The sequence below is a fragment of the Brassica napus genome, chromosome C9, assembly GCF_020379485.1.
Source record: "Brassica napus cultivar Da-Ae chromosome C9, Da-Ae, whole genome shotgun sequence".
NCBI lineage: Eukaryota > Viridiplantae > Streptophyta > Magnoliopsida > Brassicales > Brassicaceae > Brassica > Brassica napus.
Window position 1 is genome coordinate 20,525,790 of NC_063452.1, and position 20,093 is coordinate 20,545,882.

A 20,093-nucleotide genomic window follows, 5' to 3' on the forward strand; every position below is an offset into this window, starting at 1 on the left:
TTTATTTAATATTCAGTCCAGCCCACCGCTGGTGGTAATTTGTTTTCCACTTTTGAACCCCTCACCGTTGACCCTATAGTCAAATTCACCGTCTCTTTTAACCCCTGTTGGAAAATGCTTTAAAGGCGCTAGGCGCTAGTCGAACGGCCGGGTTAGACCTAGTGCCTAAAAAAAAATCGGAGATCAATCAGAAATTATGCGAAACAGAACTTTTAGATTGTTTACTATATTATAAAACGTGTTAATTTTTAATTGTGTATAACACTAATACATTTTTATGTTTAAAATTGTATAAAACACACAAATAGAATATATAAACTTAATATAGTATAATTTTCATCAAAATTATAAATATAAATGATATTTATAAAATTTTAGATCAATAAATAAATAAAAATATTATTAAAAAAAATAATAATAAAAAAATAGATTAAGCATTCGTCTAGACGATCATTTATATCTAATTTTTTAAACCGATTTGGCATAAATAGGAGACTGTCGATTTTTTACCATGTTGCCATCACCAGTTTGTACTACTACTACACACCACTGTGATTTTGCCTCTTTGGTATTTTAAAAAAAAGTATAAATTTTGTCTTTGTTTATTACAATGATATTGGAGGAATACAAGTTCACCTCTTTTGCATATTAGACTCTTCCTATCTCCAACACATCACCATTTAAAATATACAAACGAGTAAGAGTGCTGGCAAAAGATCTCTCCACGCTGAAGCTGAAATCACCTGTAAAGATCTTTTTAAGCATATGGAAACCTTTCGGTTAAGTTTTCATGGAGTCTCTCTCTCTCCCCCTGCTTTATTTGCGAAGAGACAGAAGCTCGAAGCTTCTCAACTGATCTTCCCTAGCGTTTCTTGAAGCCGTTGCACGAGCGAAAGACAGAGTCTTTGATTCATATCCAGGTTGGACTCTCTGACTGCTCGATGGACGCCCGTTCCCACTGCCACCCCCGCTTGATGATACCAGACGACTTGAACCTCGGCTACCACTTGGTCCCCCTGCTGAACTTGGCCGTGAGCTTGAACCACCACCAACTGCTTTCCTTGATGTTGATGTTCCCTGTCTTGACGAACTGCTTCCTCTTCCAGACTCTCCATACTGCCAAAAATAACAACACAATCAAGTCTTTGTCTTAATTACAGCTTTCGTTCAATGTGTGCTTTTTACTATGTGCTTAGTGAAAGGTCCGTCATCAGAGTTTCTTGATCTGGAGCGATCACGTGGCGTAGCAGAGTTGTTTGTTGGGTGTCTTCGGGAGAAGGCTTCCACTGCACCCGACACTCTGGTTGTTTCCTTTCCTGCGTGCCTCTCTTGCCTACTTGTAGAAGGACCGGCAGTGTTGAATCCTGGTTTCGTGGTTGTTTGATGCTGCACAACCCCAAACATTTTTACATTTAGGTAAGCATAGAGAAACTCAAAATCCATAGAAGAAAAAAAAAAAGATCACCCTGGTACGTGAGCTAGAATCAGAGCTGGAACCGATTTGAGGATACTTTAAGACTGTCCAGTCAAATACGTAATCAAACTGATAACCTGAAAAAATGTTTCAATAGTTTGTAAAAATATATGAGACGAAACAGTAGGCAAGATGTTAAGTTAAGGTAAGAACTAAGAACCTTCTCGGATGAACAAGTCGCGGAAAAGTCTCTTAAGGTAAGAGTAATCAGGTTTGTCATCAAACCGTAAAGATCGACAGTAATGGAAGTATGAAACAAATTCTGACGGGCAATTTCTACACAGCACCTACATCAATAACATTTGAGTTACTAAGCTCAGCCAGGAAATATGGAGGTTGACCAATGACTGTCAAGTTGTTTTGTTTACCTCTATAGGAGTTGATACTTTCTTCTCACTTATAACATCATATTTCTGCTTCTTTGTCCCAGCTTTTAGTCCCTGCCATGGTAAACTGATAGCAAAAACAAAACAAAAACAAGAAAAAGAGTTTTAACAATTTGTTCAAGAAAAATATACAGAAGATAAAAGTAAGGTGCGGGAAAACTGTTGACTCTAACCTTCCTTTGAGAAAATACATAAGAACATAACCAAGTGATTCCAGATCATCCCTACGACTTTGTTCTGTTCAAACACAAACACCAGCAACAAGACCAGATATAAGTTTCGAAAAAAAATACACAACCTTCACAATATATGTAACACCACCACAGGACAGCACTCTCACCAACTCCAAGGTGAGTGTTGACACTTGCATATCGAGCTGTCCCAGTCAGATTTTTGTTTTCTCTGTCACAAAATTTTGATCTTTCCTTTGAGTTCACGGATATAAAGGCAAGGATAAAGGGGAGCGGCAGAGCACTGGCATATTATTATTATTATTACCTGTAAGGAATGTGTTTGTGAGTCTGAAGGTCTCTGTATTTCTTCCCTAGTCCGAAATCAATGATATACACCTGAAATAATTAGAAAAGGATCTCAGAAGGTTGAAGCAAAAACCACCATCACAGTCACTGATTTCATGTCTCATTACAAGTTAGATTTTATGACCTGATTAGCTCTGCGTCCAAGGCCCATTAAAAAATTATCAGGCTTTATATCACGGTGAAGGAAACCTCGAGTATGCATAAACTCGACCCTGTTAAGCTGAAACATAAACAAACAAAACGTTAAGAAAAAAAAGAATCAGAGAATTGAAGAGATGGAAACCAACTAGAGCAGAGCAGAGCAGAGCCGATTGGTAAACTTACAAGTTGGTCGGCAAGCATGAGAACAGTTTTCAAGGTGAACTTCCTGTTGCAGTAGTTAAACAAATCTTCAAGACTAGGACCTAGAAGGTCAATAACCATTACGCTGTAGTCACCTTCAACTCCAAACCACTTGAGGCTCGGAAGACCAGCTTCAGAGACAAAGGAAACAAAAACATATTTTAGTTGCTAGCAAAATAATAATGCAACCAGCACATGTAGATACATAAATGTCTGCACAATATCTACTTGACCACTCCCTAGCAGAGAAGGCATATACAATAGATAGAAGCCTATCATCAAGAAACTCAAGTGTAGAGTGAGACATACTCCCTCCTTGAAGGAGCATATACAACTTTGACTCATAATGAAGTTGAGGATGCTTGGTCTTCACAGATTCCTGCGAATTGAAGCGACAAAAAGGCAGCAGATGATTAAACAAGGTCACATTATTCGCCGGTCTTCATGTGAAAAGAATTTTAGAAACAACATCACATGAAAGTTGCAGTTGAACTAAAAATACTTTTCTTTTTTTTCATTGGCATTGTGAAAGATTGATATGTCTGTTAAATGTGGCAAAGTTTTTACCAGCTTGACAGCAACTTCTTCTCCTGTTTGGACATTTACACCTGCAAAAATATGCACAACAACAACAACAACAACATGTAAACAACCCTATAAAACTTAGATAGGAGAATTTTTTACAACATTATCAATTTGAGGTTACCTAGATAAAGCTCTCCAAATGAACCACTGCCAATTTTCCTTCCAAGCTTAAATCTCCCACCAATCACAAGATCCATCTTCTCTCCCATCTCTTCCTCGATTCCCAAATATCAATTATATCGAACCAACCCTCTCCTCTTCCTCAATTCAGCCCTCTAGAGATTACCCTCCACGACAATCCTCAGATTCACGAGATCTTCAAAGATTCATTTATTGTATAGAAAAACATAAACCCAGATTCCTTTACTCAATTCGCCATCAACCCTCTTCGTGATCGCTTCAAAAATCAAAACCCACCACGAAATCGAGAAATCCCGATTGCCAAATTTCAAACGCCGAATCGATTAGCCAATGAAAACCCCTAATCTGATTAGAAATCGAACGCTGATCACAGAAGAGAGCACGAACTTTTTACAAGGGAACTGAGTAAGAAATCGAAATAAGGGTTAATAATACGAAGAAATCGGAAGGAGGGGGAGAGAGGATATGAAGATTTGGGTTTGGGACATTCTTTTGTCTTGTCTGTCGCCTTTTGTGTTTTTTTTTTCTTTTACCTCTAGACAAGAAAATTTGTTTTTTAAGTTTGGTTTTAATAATTGTAGAGTAAGATTAATTAACAAAACAATAATATCCTTCCTGATTAAGGTTTATGCAACCAAAATTCAATAAGTTTGTTTTTTTTGTTCTGTGATTTTGAGAGGTTAAGCGAAACATGCTCTAACAGTACCTCATGTTTAATTATCCAAACTAGTGAGTTGTTTCATTCACCCCTGCTTCACGCGGATATTTTCATTTAAATATAATTATTTTTACATATTTATGATTTTTATGGTTTGACTATTTTTCCGAATTGTATAAAATTAGAAAATTATTTTTGTTTATAAGAAATTAGACTTCATTAAATTTTAATTTTGTGATGAATATGGATATGGGCATTAATAACAGGGCAATTCTCCATAATGACACTTTTGAAGTTTTTGTCACCAAAATAGTATCAGAAGGAGAAAGTCACAAAAATGACATTCATTAATTGGCAAAATGTCTCTGATACCCTTGTTTTAAAATTAATTAAACAAACAGAAAAAAAAAAAAAATCAGAACGGCATCTCTCTCACGCGACGCGACGGCGATTCTTCTTCTCGATCTCTTCGACGCGACGCGACGGCGGCGACGCTCTCCGATTTCGTTTTATCATTTCCGGTGATCATCTCACGAAGATTCGACTCTCCAAGGTATGATTCCTCTTCTTAGGGTTTCCTATTTGGAGATTTCGATTTATTGTTTGAATATTTGATGTTCCGAGTTCTTTTTGTTGATAATTTGTTCCGATTTGATATTGCTTCAAAGCTGAATGGTGTGTGTTGTTCTTCATTTTGTTATAGTTCTAAATGGAACCAAGCTTTGTTAATCTTAAATTTTTAGAATTTCATAGTTAAGAACAGACACAAAAATTGTAGCTTTTTCTTATGCTTTAATCGTTATTATCAATGGTTTATGAAGAAAAAGTACAATTTTACTTTGTGCTTTAATGGTATGTTGCAGATTCAAGCTTCTTTGTGAGTGATCTCGTTGTCTACTGCTTCTTGCTTGTGTATAGGCTTGGAGAAATCCGAGAGTTCACGAGTGTGTGTTTTTAGTTCGTGTTGCTTTTGAATTTGGGTATGAGGTTTGAGGTATTGATAGAGTTATACATATTTAGGACTGCCTTCTTAATTTTTCTTGTTTTACTATCAAAAATGCCTTATATCCTTCCTAGCTCATGTTGCTTTTGAATTTGGGACTGAGGTATTGATAGAGTTGCATTGATAATGGATAGGATTGTGAAAGTATGTGTGTGTGTTTCTTTTTCTTAATTCAGGAAGGGTTTGTATTGTTTCAGGAAAGCCTTCCAGAAAAGTTTGAAAAAAAATTTTCCCCTTGTTTACGCAGGAATAGAAACAAATGGGAGATTCATTACCTCTCACACTAACTCTGCCTGAGCTCAAGTACCCTATTGGTTCAGAGCCAAAGGAAAAAAAAGTGTCAATAAACCAACATTCAACCTCAATGTATATCTCCATTGTTGAGAGTATTCTAACAGCAGATGAGATTGAGAGAGTACGAGGGTTTTTGGAACCTGTAATGAGGCTCAGTGGGAGGAGTGAAATGAAATTATCAGGAAAGACTGTCTACGGTATTCTCACAAGAAGCATCGTTACTGTCAAAAAAAAAATGAAGCTTGGTTCCATTTCTCTGGTCAGCCAATGAAGTTCTCTATAAGAGAATTTCATATGGTGACCGGTTTGAAATGTAATGGTGATGTAGAAGGACCACGAGGGGAATATGAGTGGGACTTGCTAAAGGGGCGTACTCATAAGTTAAGCGACGTATTGAATCAGCTCAAAAAGACAAGAGTAGATGCTTCTGATGAGAGAGTTTGCCTCGCAATGCTCCTCCTGGTAGAGAGCATATTGCTGCCGAAGAACAACAAAGGGACTTTCCCTTTGGAGTATGTCAACAAAGCAAAGGATATGATGTATCCATGGGGAAGAGACGCTTACCTGGTGCTCCTGAGGTCAATTCAAAAAGCTGTCGCAAACCACCTGGAGGATACTTCAAAATTCGAGTTGCAAGGTTATCCTCTAGTATTCCATCTTTGGATACTAGAGTCCATTCCCTTGCTACGAGATAAGTTCAGTAATTGGGCACCGACTGTTGATGTTCCTGGACCGATTTACTTGTGTGAGAAATACACTGAGCTAGAAAATCCATCACTTGAACGGGTTTTACAGATTGAAGCTCATAAAAAGGCAAGCTTTTACAGTGACCTTGTTTTGATATCTTTCTCTGTTTATTTCGCTTCTTCTTTTTAAAAACTTATTCTCATTGGTTTTCTTTTTTTATGCTTTCAGCTGAAGGTCACATGCATCCTACCTCCTATTCCTCATGATCCAGAAGATGATGTCTCCATGGAAGACGAACATAGTGACGAGTTGGAATCTGTGAAAGATATATCCAAGAAAGGGTACAAGTTTAAAGCCGATGATTGGAAAAATAGGTCTGTAGACACATTGGACACATTGGATGCTCTTATTCATATGACGATTCATATGACGGAAAATGTGGAGACTAGCCAAGCTTCTGCTTCGATTGAGGATGACTCAGAAAATACCAAACTGAACAAGATCATCGAGTTAATGATGGAGAATGCCAAGAGCATGAAGGATCGAATGTCCTTACTGGAAGCAGAGAACATGGAGCTTAGAGCCCGTGTGTCAGAGTTGGAAGGAAACCAGAATGTTGCTCCACACACTCAGACTCCAGTTTTTCCCACTAATGTGACACAACAGGTAAATTCTCAAAAAATCTTGTTTTACATTTGGACTTTTCAAGTAATTTTTGGAAAATCTTGTACTGTTCTTGAATGCCCTCCTAATTTTTGACACACAGCGATCCAGTGGGACACCTTTATCTCCAATGTCTCAACAGCCTGAGACCCCTTCCCTTCAGACTCAAGAATTCTCTCCTAATTTGCCACGAGAGGTATATGCTCAAGATATTGTTTTGCATTTTGAGTTTTGAAGTAATATTTGGAAGCTTTTAAACACACTTGGGATGACTTTTCCTGATTTTTTGCAGACTGGGAAAGAGCCATTTAATGAGACCCCTTCCCTTCAGACTCAAGAATTCTCTCCTAATTTGCCACGAGAGGTATATGCTCAAGATATTGTTTTACATTTTGAGTTTTGAAGTAATGTTTGGAAGCTTTTGTGCACACTTGTGATGACCTTTCCTGATTTTTTGAAGACTGGGAGAGAGCCATTTAATGAGACCCCTTCCCTTCAGACTCAAGAATTCTCTCCTAATTTGCCACGAGAGGTATATGCTCAAGATATTGTTTTACATTTTGAGTTTTGAAGTAATGTTTGGAAGCTTTTGTGCACATTTGGGATGACCTTTCCTGAATTTTGCAGAGTGGGAGAGAGCCATTGAATGAGACAACTTCCCTTCAGACTCAAGAATTCTCTCCTAATTTGACACCAGAGGTATATGCTCAAAAATATTGATTTATACTTGGAGTATAAAAGTAGCTTTGTAAGCTTTTGTACATATAAAGGCATTACTGATTTTCTTGCAGAATGACCCAGAGCGATCATATGAGACGCCATCCAATGCTAATGAAAAAGAAAATCTTAGCGATGAAGTAAGATTTTTTTCTAAAATTATAGTTGATGGTATTTTGGTAGAGAAACTAATGAGAAAATGTTTTTCCCAGGATGCTACAGAGCCTGCGACTGTGATCATTGAGACTCAAGTTTGTACTCCAGTTCTAACGCAACAGGTACATACTCAAAAAAATCTTGGACTTTTCAATTAATTTTTGGAAGCTTTTGTACTTGTTCATGATCCAAATCCTGTTTTTCTCTGCTTTGCAGGTGGGAACAGAGGCAACGAATGAGACACCTGTCTCTCCAATAGCTCCACAGAGTATTGAGACTCCAGTTTTTACTCCAATTCAGACGCAGCAGGTACATGCTCAAAAAAATCTTGGACTTTTACATTAATTTTGGGAAGCTTTTGTACTTGTTCATTATCCCATTCCTGAATTTTTTTTTTGTTTTGCAGATGGTAACAGAGGGAACGTATGACTCTACAGAGCCTTTGACTGAAATCATTTCAGCAACCAATAAAGAGCCTTCGACTGAAATAATTTCAGCAATCAATAAACAGGTAAGCAGAAAAACTCTTTCATAGCTTCAACTTAAACTTTAAATCGTAGAAACTCATTCATAACTACCTCTTTTATTTTATTACAGGAGGATACACATGCTGTGCATAACACACCTTCCTCTCCAGTCTCTTCACTAATTTCACGAGTTATTGAAGAAACACATCATCTTCAGACAAGTGCATCTTCACCACTTTCTACTCTCTTTGAAAACGGGGCAGATGTTGAGATTGCAACTAGCGTTGACGCTACTTGTCGAATCTGGTATCCTGGAAATGTATTTGCTACAAATCTGTGTGATGGGGTAGAGAAGGTGGCAGTAACACTGTTTGCGGACCAAAAGAGAGTTACTGTAACAGCAGACAAAATCCGCCCTAAGCCACCCGCTGATGACAGAGAAAAGAAGTTTGAGATGATGGATAATGTTGAGGCATTTTACAGTAAAGGCTGGAGCAGTGGACAAGTCAGAATGATTCTGGGTGAGAACACATTTTCTGTTTATCTGAATAGCTCGATGGAAACACTTGAATTCAAAGCTTCAGATTTGAGAATTCATAGAGAATGGCTAGATGGAGTGTGGAAGATGGCAGATGAGGTAATTTATATATCTTAGATAAGTTGAACTACAGTTCTCTATGCATATTTAGGATTGCCATCCTGATTTTTGTTGTACTTGCACAGACTCCATTGCATGAAGCCAATCCAGATCAGACGGCTTCCAGACAAAATGAAGCCAATCCAGATCAGACGCAGCAGGTAGATGCTCAAAAACATATTGGACTTTTCAATTAATTTTTAGAAACCCTTGTACGTGTTCATGTTCCCATTCCTGACTTCAGGATACTAAGGAGCCTATGAATGAGACCATTTCACAAAACATTTCGGACACACAGCGCCTTACTCGAGCTCGCGCAAAAATTTTAAGAGAGCAAAATAAGGTATTACTCATTGATGTTATACATATTTAGGATTGCCTTCCTAATTTTTCTTGTTTTACTATCAAAAATGACTTATATCCTTGAATAAAAATCATCACAGAACGAAGAACCCAGAGTTCAAACTCACTTTGATGTCGGTGCTAATGTGGAGATTGCATCAAAAGATGAAGACATATATGTGAAATGGTATCCAGGAATTGTGTTGAAGACAGATATTCGAAATGGGGTTGGGATGTTGAAGGTTGAGTACTCAACACGGTTTCGTGACAAAGAGAAAAAGACAAAGAAACTTCAGGAAAGTGTGTCCATTCACAGTATCCGTCCTCAACCACCACCTGGAGATACAAAAGGTTTTGAACTGATGGATAAGGTGGAGGCGTACCACAATGACGGCTGGTGCAGTGGAGAAGTTCATATAATTTTAAGTAATGACATATATTCTGTCCGTTTCAACAGTTCTACTGAATTCATTAAGTTCAACCTTTCTAATCAGCGCATACCTAAAGAATGGGTAGATGGTGTTTGGAAGATGGAAAAAGAGGTAAACCAAATGCCTAAGATCCACTTAGATTGAAGTTCACTTAAATATTCTGATATATCGGTTTTGTTTCTCAGATAGAAGTACAGCAGACTCAGAGTGTGAAGCCAAGACAAGACGATCATGCAAAAAAGGTATGAAATATTTATACATCATATTAGTAAGGCTTTCATGAATAAAAGATTAAATGATCCTGAATTTTGGTCTTTCTACGATACTTTGTATTTTTTTTTAATTAAAGGGGAAGCCTGTTGTTGGTATGAAGAGGAAAGCAACTGCTCATCCAGTTAATAATGCAAACAAAGATATGAAATATTTATACATCATATTAGGAAGGCTTTCATAAATAAAAGATAAAATGATACTGAATTTTTGTCTTTCTAAGATACTTTGTATTTGTTTTTAATTAAAGGGGAAGCCTGTTGTTGGTATGAAGAGGAAAGCAACTGCTCAGCCAGTAGATCGTCTTGCTTTTCTTCAACGAGAAAAGAAGAGGCCAATAGTACCTAGAAACCCTCCTATGCATGTAACACCTGAGGTTATCCTTCCTATTGATCCATTTGTGACACCTGAATTTCCTCTGTTTTCAAGGCTTGGATATTGGATGCAGCTATGTGGCATACATTATGTGTAAGCAAATTCTGTCCTTGTATAAAATATTCGTAATTTATTTTGACAGAGATTTGATTGATACTTTTAACTTTTGTCAAGTACAGGCCTCTCTATATCAATGGAAACAAAATAGAGAAAGATTTCTTTGAATACCTTGACAATGCAGAAAACAATCTCAAAGAAAAGGTAATTAATTTAAAATATGTTTCATATCCTACAACTATTCTTTGTGCATATGAATAGGAAGAGATTAGGTTGAGCTATACTAGATGTTCTTGTTATTGCAATTGTGGATTTTGTCAAAAAAGAAAGTTGGTTTCGGTGGTTACATAGCGTGATGTTATTCTTGTTTATTCAATTTGTCAAAATTCCACTGTGTCTATGAAATCTTCTAACTATATTATTACTTTGGCAGCACGTAGATGCTGCATTTGCAATGCTAAATCAAAAGAGAATTGAGCAATCTTCTTGGTTCAGCGAGCAAGGTATCCCAAAAGCTTGCTTTGTACCAGTCCAGTTCTTAGAAACGGTTGGATACTGTTATGAAAATCTCCAGAAGCCAGATAAAAAAGGAATAAACATCTTAAAGGGTTGGGTAGGCAAAGTTGTGAGAGGTTTAATACGTCCAAATAAGATGTGGATGCAAGATGTTGACATTGTCTATGGTGTCGTTCATGAAAGACTTGTGGATCACTTCATCAGGGTGGAGATACATCTGATGGAGAACACAATCACAATCTTTCATTGTGGCGTTCACAAGGTTAAAGAAAACCCTCTAATCCAAAAACTGGCAGATAAATGTTTGTGTCTGTTTAATGTCTTCTTTCTTAGGATTTTGTTATGTTCTGATGTGTTAGGATTGTTTTTCTGTTGTTTAGGCGCTTTGTTCTTGTTTATATATGAGAAAATAGAGTTATCATTGAAATGAATAAGCATAGGATATCATTTGTCAAAATCAGGATGGCTTTCCAGAAACGAATATGAAAACATTTTTTTGTGTTCTGACAGTGTTGATTCCTGCCATAAAGTTGGAAATGATGAATGAAGAGATAAACTTCAACGATATCGTCCCGTTTCAAGTTAAGAAGGCAGAAGGGCTCCCGAAGACAAAACTTCCTTTCAGTTGTAGTCTCTTTGTTGTCAAGATGCTAGAATGCAGGTCATTAGGATTGAAGAAAATGTCCAGTATAAATGATGATACTGCGATGGATTTACGAAGCAAGCTATGTTGTGAGATGTTCGATCAGTTTATGGATAAAGATTTCCAGGAAGGTTGCAGAAGGTGATCATTCAGTTTCTGTTAGATGTTTGTGTCTGTTTAATGTCTTTTTTCATAGGATTGTGCTCTGTTCTGATGTGTTAGGATGGTTGCTCTGTTGTTTAAGCAGTCTGTTCTTGTTTCTCTATGTGAATCTACTGTTAAAAGTTTAAATTGTTGATGGCTTTCCAGAATGGCTTTACGAAAGATTAAGCTGAATATGAGTGTGAATGAATTGAAAATAGAGTTATCATTGAAATGAGTAAGCATAGGATATCATTTTGTCAAATTCAGGATGGCTTTCCAGAACCGTTTAAAAAAAATGGATTCCAATGGGAATCGAACCCATGACAAGTGTATAAGTTTTGAAAGATAGGTGGTTTAGCTGCTAGGGCGAGGAGAATCATCTGGTAGATTTTTCCACATAAACATATTTAACCGTACAAATTGTGATTAACAAAATTTGGAGAAAAAAAAATAAAAATATACACATCTCCCAGGGTTCGAACCTGAAATGTTTGGGAGGAAAGGCGGAATAAGGTCTACCACTAGACCAAGTGTGTTTCAATAGTTAGGTGATGCAAGTAATGAAATATATTTCTTTTATCTGTATTCAACTATAATTTAAAAAAATTATCTGATTCCGAGGGGAGTCGACCCCAGTCGAGACAAGTGTTTCAAATTTGGAAAGATAGGTGGTTTAGCCGCTAGGCTTAGGTGAATCATCTGATATATGTGTCCACATAAATGAATTTAACCACATTTTGTGTCAAATTCAGGATGGCTTTCCAGAAACGAATATGAAACCGAGATTAGCCAGATATAAGACCACTAATCCTCTACATTTTAATCAGTGTTTCTGTTTTGTTTTGACTGAAACACAACACAAAAGAAGATGATAACATGAGATCACTCATAATGTGGTTTTTTAAAATAAATCATGATGTGGTTTCTTAAAACAAATCATAATGTGGTTTCTTAAAACATAAGCTTTAAAACATAAAAAAGAGAAGATCATAACATGAGATTACTCATCCAACAGCCACTTTTCCTCAAGCTTACACCAATCAGGAACTTTGACCTTCACATCAGCAAGCATTCCATCCACTTCCATGAGTTCTTCTTTGAGTTTTTCCAACTCAGCAGTGAAGTCAAATTTTCCTTTAGCCTTGATAATCTCTTCAAGCAACTCGATTTGGGAAGCAATGGAATTTGCTTTGCTGGCTGCCTGATGCCATTCAATTTCAGATAGCCTGTGTTCTTTGGACAAACGAAGAAGAGCCCTGTAACGTTCCACAGTTTCCGCCTTTCCTTTGTTGAAACCATCGGAAGCATCAGATCCGTAAACCTCCTTTATGGGACGCTTCATCATCTTCTTTGACCCTTCCATTGAAACTTGATGAATGAGAAAAGAATAAACACAGAAGAAATGAAAGTCAGTAAAAGAGAGATCTGATATCTTCCCTTGTATATATAGAACGAAAAGTAACCCTTCGATTACTATAAAATGGTTTAGAAAGCAACCTTTCGATTATTGAACGGTTACTGAGATAAATGATGTCTGTTTTAGAAAGGAACCGTTAAAAAAAAAATCTGATTCCAAGGGGAATCGAACCCAGGTCGAGACAAGTGTATAAGTTTCGAAAGATAGGTGGTTTAGCCGCTAGGCCGAGGAGAATCATCTGGTAGATTTTTCCACATAAACATATTTAACCGTACAAATTGTGATTAGCAAAATTTGGAGAAAAACAAAATAAAAATATACACATCTCCCAGGATTCGAACCTGAAATGCCTGGGAGGAAAGGCGGAATAAGGTATACCACTAGACCAAGTGTGTTTCAATCGTTAGGTGAAGTAAGTAACAGAATATATTTCTTTTATCTGTATTCAACTATAATTTTTAAAAAAAATCTGATTCCAAGGGGTATTGAAACCAGGTCGGGACAAGTGTTTCAGATTTGGAAAGATAGGTGGTGTAGCCGCTAGGCTGAGGTGAATCATCTGATATATGTGTCCACATAGATGAATTTAACCGCAAACGTTATATTATAAACTTTGGAAAGAAACTCTGAGTTTCAGGATGGGATTCCAGAATAGTTGAATATTACTGTGTTTCTTTCTAGCAAAGAAATTTGAACTAAAATTGAAATGAGATCAAAAGATAAGATTGTATAGTACAAAAAATAAGGAAATTTCAAATTGTGATTTGGAGTTTTGGAGAGTAATGCATTAAAACCTAGGTTGTATATTACAAAAATTGGAAGACATCATACTTATTCAGAATAGGGTTCCAAAAAGGTAAATGTATATATCGTCTGGTCCATATCATGTAACCATCAAATAACCAACATCCATGAATGATCAATAAAAATGTAAAAAACATGGAAATGAAAAAGAATAGAGCAACGATGAATAAAGATCTTCATCCTATAGGCCTCTTGCATGTGATCTTGTTGTGTCCTCCTGTGCCACATCTGCTGCACTTGTGGGACTGAGATTTAGATCCAGGAACACCAAACTCGCCAACGGATCTCTTTCTCTTTGTAGGAGGACGTCCACTTCTCTTTTTGGTAGCTGGAGGTGGGCAAGACAGTTCGTCAATATTCGCTGGATAGGTGGACGTTGACTACTCTCCACCAGGGTGTATGCTTTCGGCATAGGCTTTAGCCCACGTTTCTGTCAAGTGAGAAGTATCGACGTAACGGTTTTCATCTCTCTTAATATACTTAGCAGCAGCAATTGCATGAATGCAGGGGATCTTGTCAATGTCGAAAACATTACAAGTGCAATGCCGTTTCTCCAAATCAAAAACATACTTCATAGTTTCATCCTTCACCTCAAACTCGTTTTGATCAACTTGATACACATTCAGCACCATTGCAGCCCCAAACCTGGATACCAACTTCTGCACAACTTTTGGAGTAACCAGGTGCTTATGTTTCGCAGCCGTTTCGCGTCGCTCAAAAAACCAAGTGGTGAGTGTCAATCTGATCGTCTCAAGGAGAGAGATCAGTGGCAACTCACGAGGCAGCTTCAACATAGAATTGAGAGACTCTGCAATGTTGGTAGTCATGATATTGTACCTGTTCGCAGGCGCAAAGCATCGTGCCCACTTCCTAATATCCGAATCTTCCAGATACTTGGCCAATTCAGGACATTTATCCTTTATGTCCTTGAAGATTAACCAGAACTCGTGACACGTGTAAGCATCAGCAGCGCTTTCCACCAGAGGTAACAGACCAGTCTTCGAATATGTAGGAGTGATGTTGCGGAGCAGATGGATCCTGCAGATTCCATGGTGAGATAAGGGATAAACATCCTCCAACGCTGAAGCAATGGAGTTAGCCCTGTCTGATACAAAAACAAGATCCGAAGCGTTCGGGATCATCTGGCTCAAACCTCTAAAGAACCATTTCCAAGAGGCGCCATTTTCTGCGTCAACCACTGCAAAGGCCAGAGGATATAGATGATAATCCCCATCTTGAGCACAAGCTGCCAATAAAGTCCCATTGAATTTTCCCTTCAGAAATGTACCATCTACTGCAATAACTTTCCTCATCAATGAGAATCCCCTTATCGATGGACCAAAAGCCACAAATGCATACTTGAACTTTCCAGCAGCATCCACTTGTTGATAAGTTAACGAACCAGGGTTTGTCTCTGTGACTTTGTACAACCACCTAGACAAATTGTAATAGCTGTCTTCAGGAGTCCCTCTAACCAAGAACTGAGCTTCTTCTTTCACTCTCCAAGCTTGTTTGTAATTGATGTGAACGCCATGCAGGATCCTGACCTGTTCAATGATCTGTTTCGGTTTGAGACCTTCCTTCTTTTCTCCATAATTGCTGCAAATCAAAGAACCCAACAACTTTGCAGATGCTTGTCTGTGGTTGGCATTCCTGTGTGTTGTATCGCATGTATGCTCATGAACATACTTTTTAACAACGAAAAAGTCTGAAAGAGGTAGCTTAGTAGCACGCATCCTCCACGTGCAATTGTCATCAACACAACTCAATAACACTCTTGACTTGTTAGAAGAGACAGTCTTGTACTCAAACTTCCACTCTAAAGCCCATTTCTTCATCCTCAACATCAACTCTCCCTTGGTCTTAAAATATCTATTCACCTTAATATCACCAGCTCCTCTCGTTGTTGGTGAAAGTCCAATATGGACAGGACTAAAATCCGGAAGAGAATTCAGAGGAACTGTAGAAACACCTTCATAAAGAAGACGCTGCAAAATCAAGATGTTCTGGAAGGATTAGTACTTGGTTAGGAAGCCTATCCTGAACAGTCTAAAAAAGAAGAAAATCATACAAACACAAACAAAAAAAAAAAAAAAAAAAGGAAATTAGAGACGATGTACCTGTTTTTCTCTCTGCACAGTAGAACAAAACACTGGAATGGCATTCAATGGAACAGGAATAGGAGAAGCAAATGTATCACTAGTTTGCCTGTTACAGCTTGCTGGATCAGTATGAACCTGCAAAGGTCAAGTTGTTTTGGAATGCTTAGTACTTGATTAGGAAGCCTATCCTGAACACCGTCTAAAATATCATACTAACATAAACAACCCAAAAACAAAAATAGAAACGATGTACCTGTATTTCTCTCTGAACAGTAGAAACAGGCGAAGCAAATGTATCAGAAGCTTGATTGTTACAGCTAGCTGAATCAGCATTAACCTGCAAAAGTCAAGTCGTTCTGAAAGGCTTAATACGTCATTAGGAAAGGTATCTTGAATAATTTAGTTGAAAAAATCATACAAACCTTAACACACAACCGACAGGTTCCATCAAATGATCTACTCTTCCCAATAAAGCTTCTGAGATGGCGAGTGTTTTCAACGGAGATGGGAGGGAAACCTTCAACAGTGCTTTTGATGTCAAGCGACATCCCATAACTCAAACCAATCACTTCCTCTTTAAAATCTTCAGAGACAATCTTCATCAAATCTTCAAATTGAAGATCTTCTTCTATGGAAATGAAAGATGCATTCCTGTTCAAATCGACATGAAACTCCCACTGGAATCCATCTTTTGACCTCCATTGTCCACAGACGCAAAGAACTTCCATAGTGCTACAAAACAAAATAAATCAAAAAATTCTCACATACCACAGACTGAAACGATTCCTTTGCAGCCAAAGTAAGCGAAATCTCCAATTCTAGCTGTTTTGATACAACGAAATAATCTTATTCCTTTGCAGCCAAAGTGAATCTTAGCAGCATTTCCTTTAATACCTTTACGGCGGATGGCGGCGGATTCCTTTGATTACCGCAGCAACGGATCTGAGTGACGGCGGAGATGATGACGCCGACTCACCGAGGATGAACGACGCCGACGCTAGAGAAGTGGAGATGATGACGAAAGAAATGATCGACTCCGATCCGAGAAGCCCCAGCAACGGAGCTGAGTGACGGCGGAGATGATGACGCCGACTCGCCGAGGATGACCGACGCTGGAGAAGTGAAGATGATGACGGAAGAGATGATCGGTTCCGATCCGAGAAGCCGTCGCCTCTTGAGAGAGATGAAGATCTCCAGTTTTCAGAAAAAAAAAATGTAAATAGAAAATAAAAGAAGGGGTATTATGATAAATGAACCTTTTAATGAAACCTAGTTTTGTGATTTTGGGTCTTGAATGCTATTTTGGAGACATAAACTTAGATTGGTGTCATTTTGGGCATTTTCTCTTTATAACATGTTAGCAAAATCTATTCTATTAATTTAAAGTTTTATATTAGACCCAATTTCTTACCTATGTTTGATATTTAATTTTTAGACATGCTCAACTATATAAAAATGTTAGATTTTCATTAAAAGTACATTTATCTCTTTTATTAAAATAGAAACATACTTTAGAACTAATCTTTAGCCTCTGTAGTATTTATAGAAAATTTCACCCATTTTAGATTTTTCGTTAAAGATACATTTGGCTATCAAAATTAGTCACCAATTGTTATATAATACGATTATTATACATATTAATATGACTGTAGCTTCTCTAAAAAAAACTATTAAACTATATTAAATCAGTTATCTTTAAAAGTGACTTCATATACGAAGAAGATGATGGAAAAATCTAACATCTAATACTATAAAATGGACTTCTCTCCTTTTATGGGGCATAACTTGACACGCGGCACATCTACATACGCTGCGTTTTGGGTTTAACGGTTTCGGTTTGGGCTTTTGCATTCCAGGCCAGTGATGAGCCTTTGTTTCTTCGTCACTTTTCTTTGGACGTCCTGGCGTTCTTCGACGAAACTCCAGAATCCGATCGATGAATGAACTTTACGATTACCACTACCAAACGGCGCATTGATTCCTATTTTGCACATAGCTTCTACCTAATTAACCTACTCCTTCACTCTGCAGCATTCAATCGACCTCATCTCATCCCCAAAGTAAAGAACTCAAGCTTCGAGTATAAATATCCACAGTTTCAGCCATGAACAGCACAGCTTCGACGAGATCAAGAAGAATAGTAGTTCAACTTACCGAATACTGCGATGGCAAATTCCTTCATCCTCCTTGCCAATTTGAAAGCTGGGCACTGCTCCAACACTGCAGAATTTCGTTTGCTGAGGTTTTGAGAAGCGAGGAATGTGAGGAAAGGCGGTGAAAAAAAACCCGATTGCACTCCCAAAATAGGACAATACAATACAAATCAGCTGACTAGAGCTTTTGTCTTTTGAATTTCACAGATTTTCTGTAGTCGAGGACCATTGGACTCCGCGTAGAGCGGTAGAGACGTTTAAACACCGAGGACCATTAGACTCAGGGTAGAGACGTTGTCCCTTGCGCCTGCGTATCGAAGAAGTGGAGAGAGATCACACAGGATAACTCCGGCAAAATCACTTTCCCTTCTTGCCTCGAGATGGTATGTCTTGAGAGAATCATTTTTTTTTTCAATTAGGCATTGATTAAAATATCCTAAAGACTAGTTCTTTGATATATTAATATGATTATTATGTAAAATTGGTTGCTTTGGATCATGATTGAAAGAATAGTTGCAACTGTGATTAAAAGTTGTAGACTTTTAGTTGTGAACTCAATCAGTTTTGTATTTTGTTGAGTTTTCAATTATGGTATTGATAAAAAAATTTCATAAATGAAAGTTCTTTGATCATGTTGTTAATGGTTATATTGTCAAGATGATTACTCTGGATCATGAGTGAAAGAATAGCTCTACCGGATTGAAAGTTGCAGACTTGTAGTGGCGAACTTGTTTGTTGTGCTTTGGCTATGTATGTCTTTCTTTCTAAGCCAATTTTTACAAGATGCTGATCTTTTGAAAATGGCTCTAAATTTGTTACTGAAAATGGCGATATAATTGAGTTTTCAATTAGGCATTGTTAAATGAAAGTTCTTTGATCATATTATAATCATTATTGTGTAAAGCTGATTGTTTTGGATCATGTTTGAAAGAATACTTGCTACTATCATTGAAATTTGTATTGTTGATATTTTATGCTTATCATTGATGATCTTTATTTGTTGCTTTGCATGTCTTCTTTTCTAAGCCACCTTATCAAGGATGCTGTTCGAGATTATATACAATCTGTTTCTCATCTTCTATTGAAAATGATATGAGAGATTTGTTAAATATCTGAATTTCCTCTGAGATTGATGCAGCCAGGTCTACGAGACTTTTCGAATCAGTGCCTGGTAAAAAGGAACAAGAGACACCAACCTTTTAGTTGAACCTCTCTGGAACTTCGTTTGACTTCCTCAGCTATTTCCGTTTTATAGATGTTGTTGGTGAAGTGATGGGTATCAATACTGCTTACAATGAAGAATTACAAGAGCATTCAACGTATTATGGCAAACATATGCTTTCACAGGTCATATATACTTATCCTTTCAATTGGAGACTGATCCGTATTCAAATACATGGATTTTTTCCACATTTTCAGGCTGATGAGTGTATTTGTTTATCTTATTCGAGGCTCCACTTGAATTTAAATCCCACAACTAACCGCACAAGTTTAGCACAAAAATCGCTACTTTGGTATTGATTTGGAGTCCTAGAAGCAGAAAAAATAACTCAACTCAGCTCAAACAAAGTAAACACTAGCTAGAGAGAGCAAACGCAGAGAAAACATAGTACTCTTTTTAGCACATAGTAGACATAGTATTTTATCCTCTTTACGAAGAAGCTCTTTGTACTACAAATCTTTTAGAATGATTACTAATAGACGAACACAATGAAATATCTCTCTTATACAGTGTTATACGTTACACATAGGCGGCGAATTGTGATTAAGAAACCGAAAAAACTAACCTCTTTTCCCAAAACTCTTTTGATGAAGTAGGCTGATTTGGACTTATCACTGCTCTAATATATTTACAACAAAGAATTGTGGAGTTTGTTTTATAGTATTAAATAATTGTATATATCATGGAAAATGGCATGAATTGAAATCTTAAGAAAAAATCCCAGTAAAAGTTGATCCATTAATAAGTATTTGCAAATAAATATCACATCAAAGTTTTAAAGATATAGAGAAACTGGTAAAATGATTTAAGATATAGAGAAAATTGTAAAATGATTTAATGTGGTAAATTATCCTTTTTGTAGCAAATA

At 37.2% G+C, this 20,093-nt stretch overlaps 2 protein-coding genes across 3 annotated transcripts; both read right to left on the reverse strand.

Annotated features, from left to right (window-relative positions):
* Nucleotides 1–552: 552 nt before the first annotated feature.
* LOC106418166 (casein kinase 1-like protein 7) lies at nt 553–3,999 on the reverse strand. 2 transcript variants are annotated; one of them, XM_013858827.3, is made up of 13 exons: nt 3,448–3,999; nt 3,309–3,349; nt 3,051–3,120; nt 2,724–2,872; nt 2,524–2,619; nt 2,359–2,429; nt 2,201–2,262; nt 2,034–2,097; nt 1,843–1,927; nt 1,635–1,761; nt 1,466–1,551; nt 1,186–1,386; nt 553–1,116 (listed from the first exon to the last, which is right to left on the reverse strand). In XM_013858827.3, the coding sequence occupies exons 1-13, from the start codon at nt 3,533–3,535 to the stop codon at nt 817–819; spliced, it is 1,440 nt and encodes a 479-aa protein (XP_013714281.1). In that variant the 5' UTR covers nt 3,536–3,999; the 3' UTR covers nt 553–816. The 2 variants fall into 2 exon arrangements, with proteins under 2 accessions (XP_013714281.1, XP_022565936.1); XM_022710215.2 differs by having other exon boundaries at nt 2,970–3,120.
* Nucleotides 4,000–14,128: 10,129 nt separating this feature from the next.
* Nucleotides 14,129–16,578, reverse strand: LOC106403937. Its single transcript, XM_048767744.1, has 4 exons — nt 16,273–16,578; nt 16,104–16,187; nt 15,869–15,985; nt 14,129–15,736 (listed from the first exon to the last, which is right to left on the reverse strand). The coding sequence occupies exons 1-4, from the start codon at nt 16,576–16,578 to the stop codon at nt 14,129–14,131; spliced, it is 2,115 nt and encodes a 704-aa protein (XP_048623701.1).
* Between the last annotated feature and the right edge of the window lie 3,515 nt (nt 16,579–20,093).

Excerpts from the sequence above, each read along its gene's own strand:
- LOC106403937 (XM_048767744.1), bottom strand. The coding sequence starts at position 16,578 with ATGGAAGTTCTTTGCGTCTGTGGACAATGGAGGTCAAAAGATGGATTC. Across the intron at positions 15,986-16,103 it reads CTGTTCAGAGAGAAATACAG|GTTCATACTGATCCAGCAAG; the intron begins GTACATCGTTTC and ends TGACCTTTGCAG. Across the intron at positions 15,737-15,868 it reads CTGTGCAGAGAGAAAAACAG|CGTCTTCTTTATGAAGGTGT; the intron begins GTACATCGTCTC and ends TTGATTTTGCAG.
- LOC106418166 (XM_022710215.2), bottom strand. The coding sequence starts at position 3,535 with ATGGGAGAGAAGATGGATCTTGTGATTGGTGGGAGATTTAAGCTTGGA. Across the intron at positions 3,350-3,447 it reads ATTTGGAGAGCTTTATCTAG|GTGTAAATGTCCAAACAGGA; the intron begins GTAACCTCAAAT and ends ATATTTTTGCAG. Across the intron at positions 1,928-2,033 it reads ATGTATTTTCTCAAAGGAAG|TTTACCATGGCAGGGACTAA; the intron begins GTTAGAGTCAAC and ends TTTTGCTATCAG.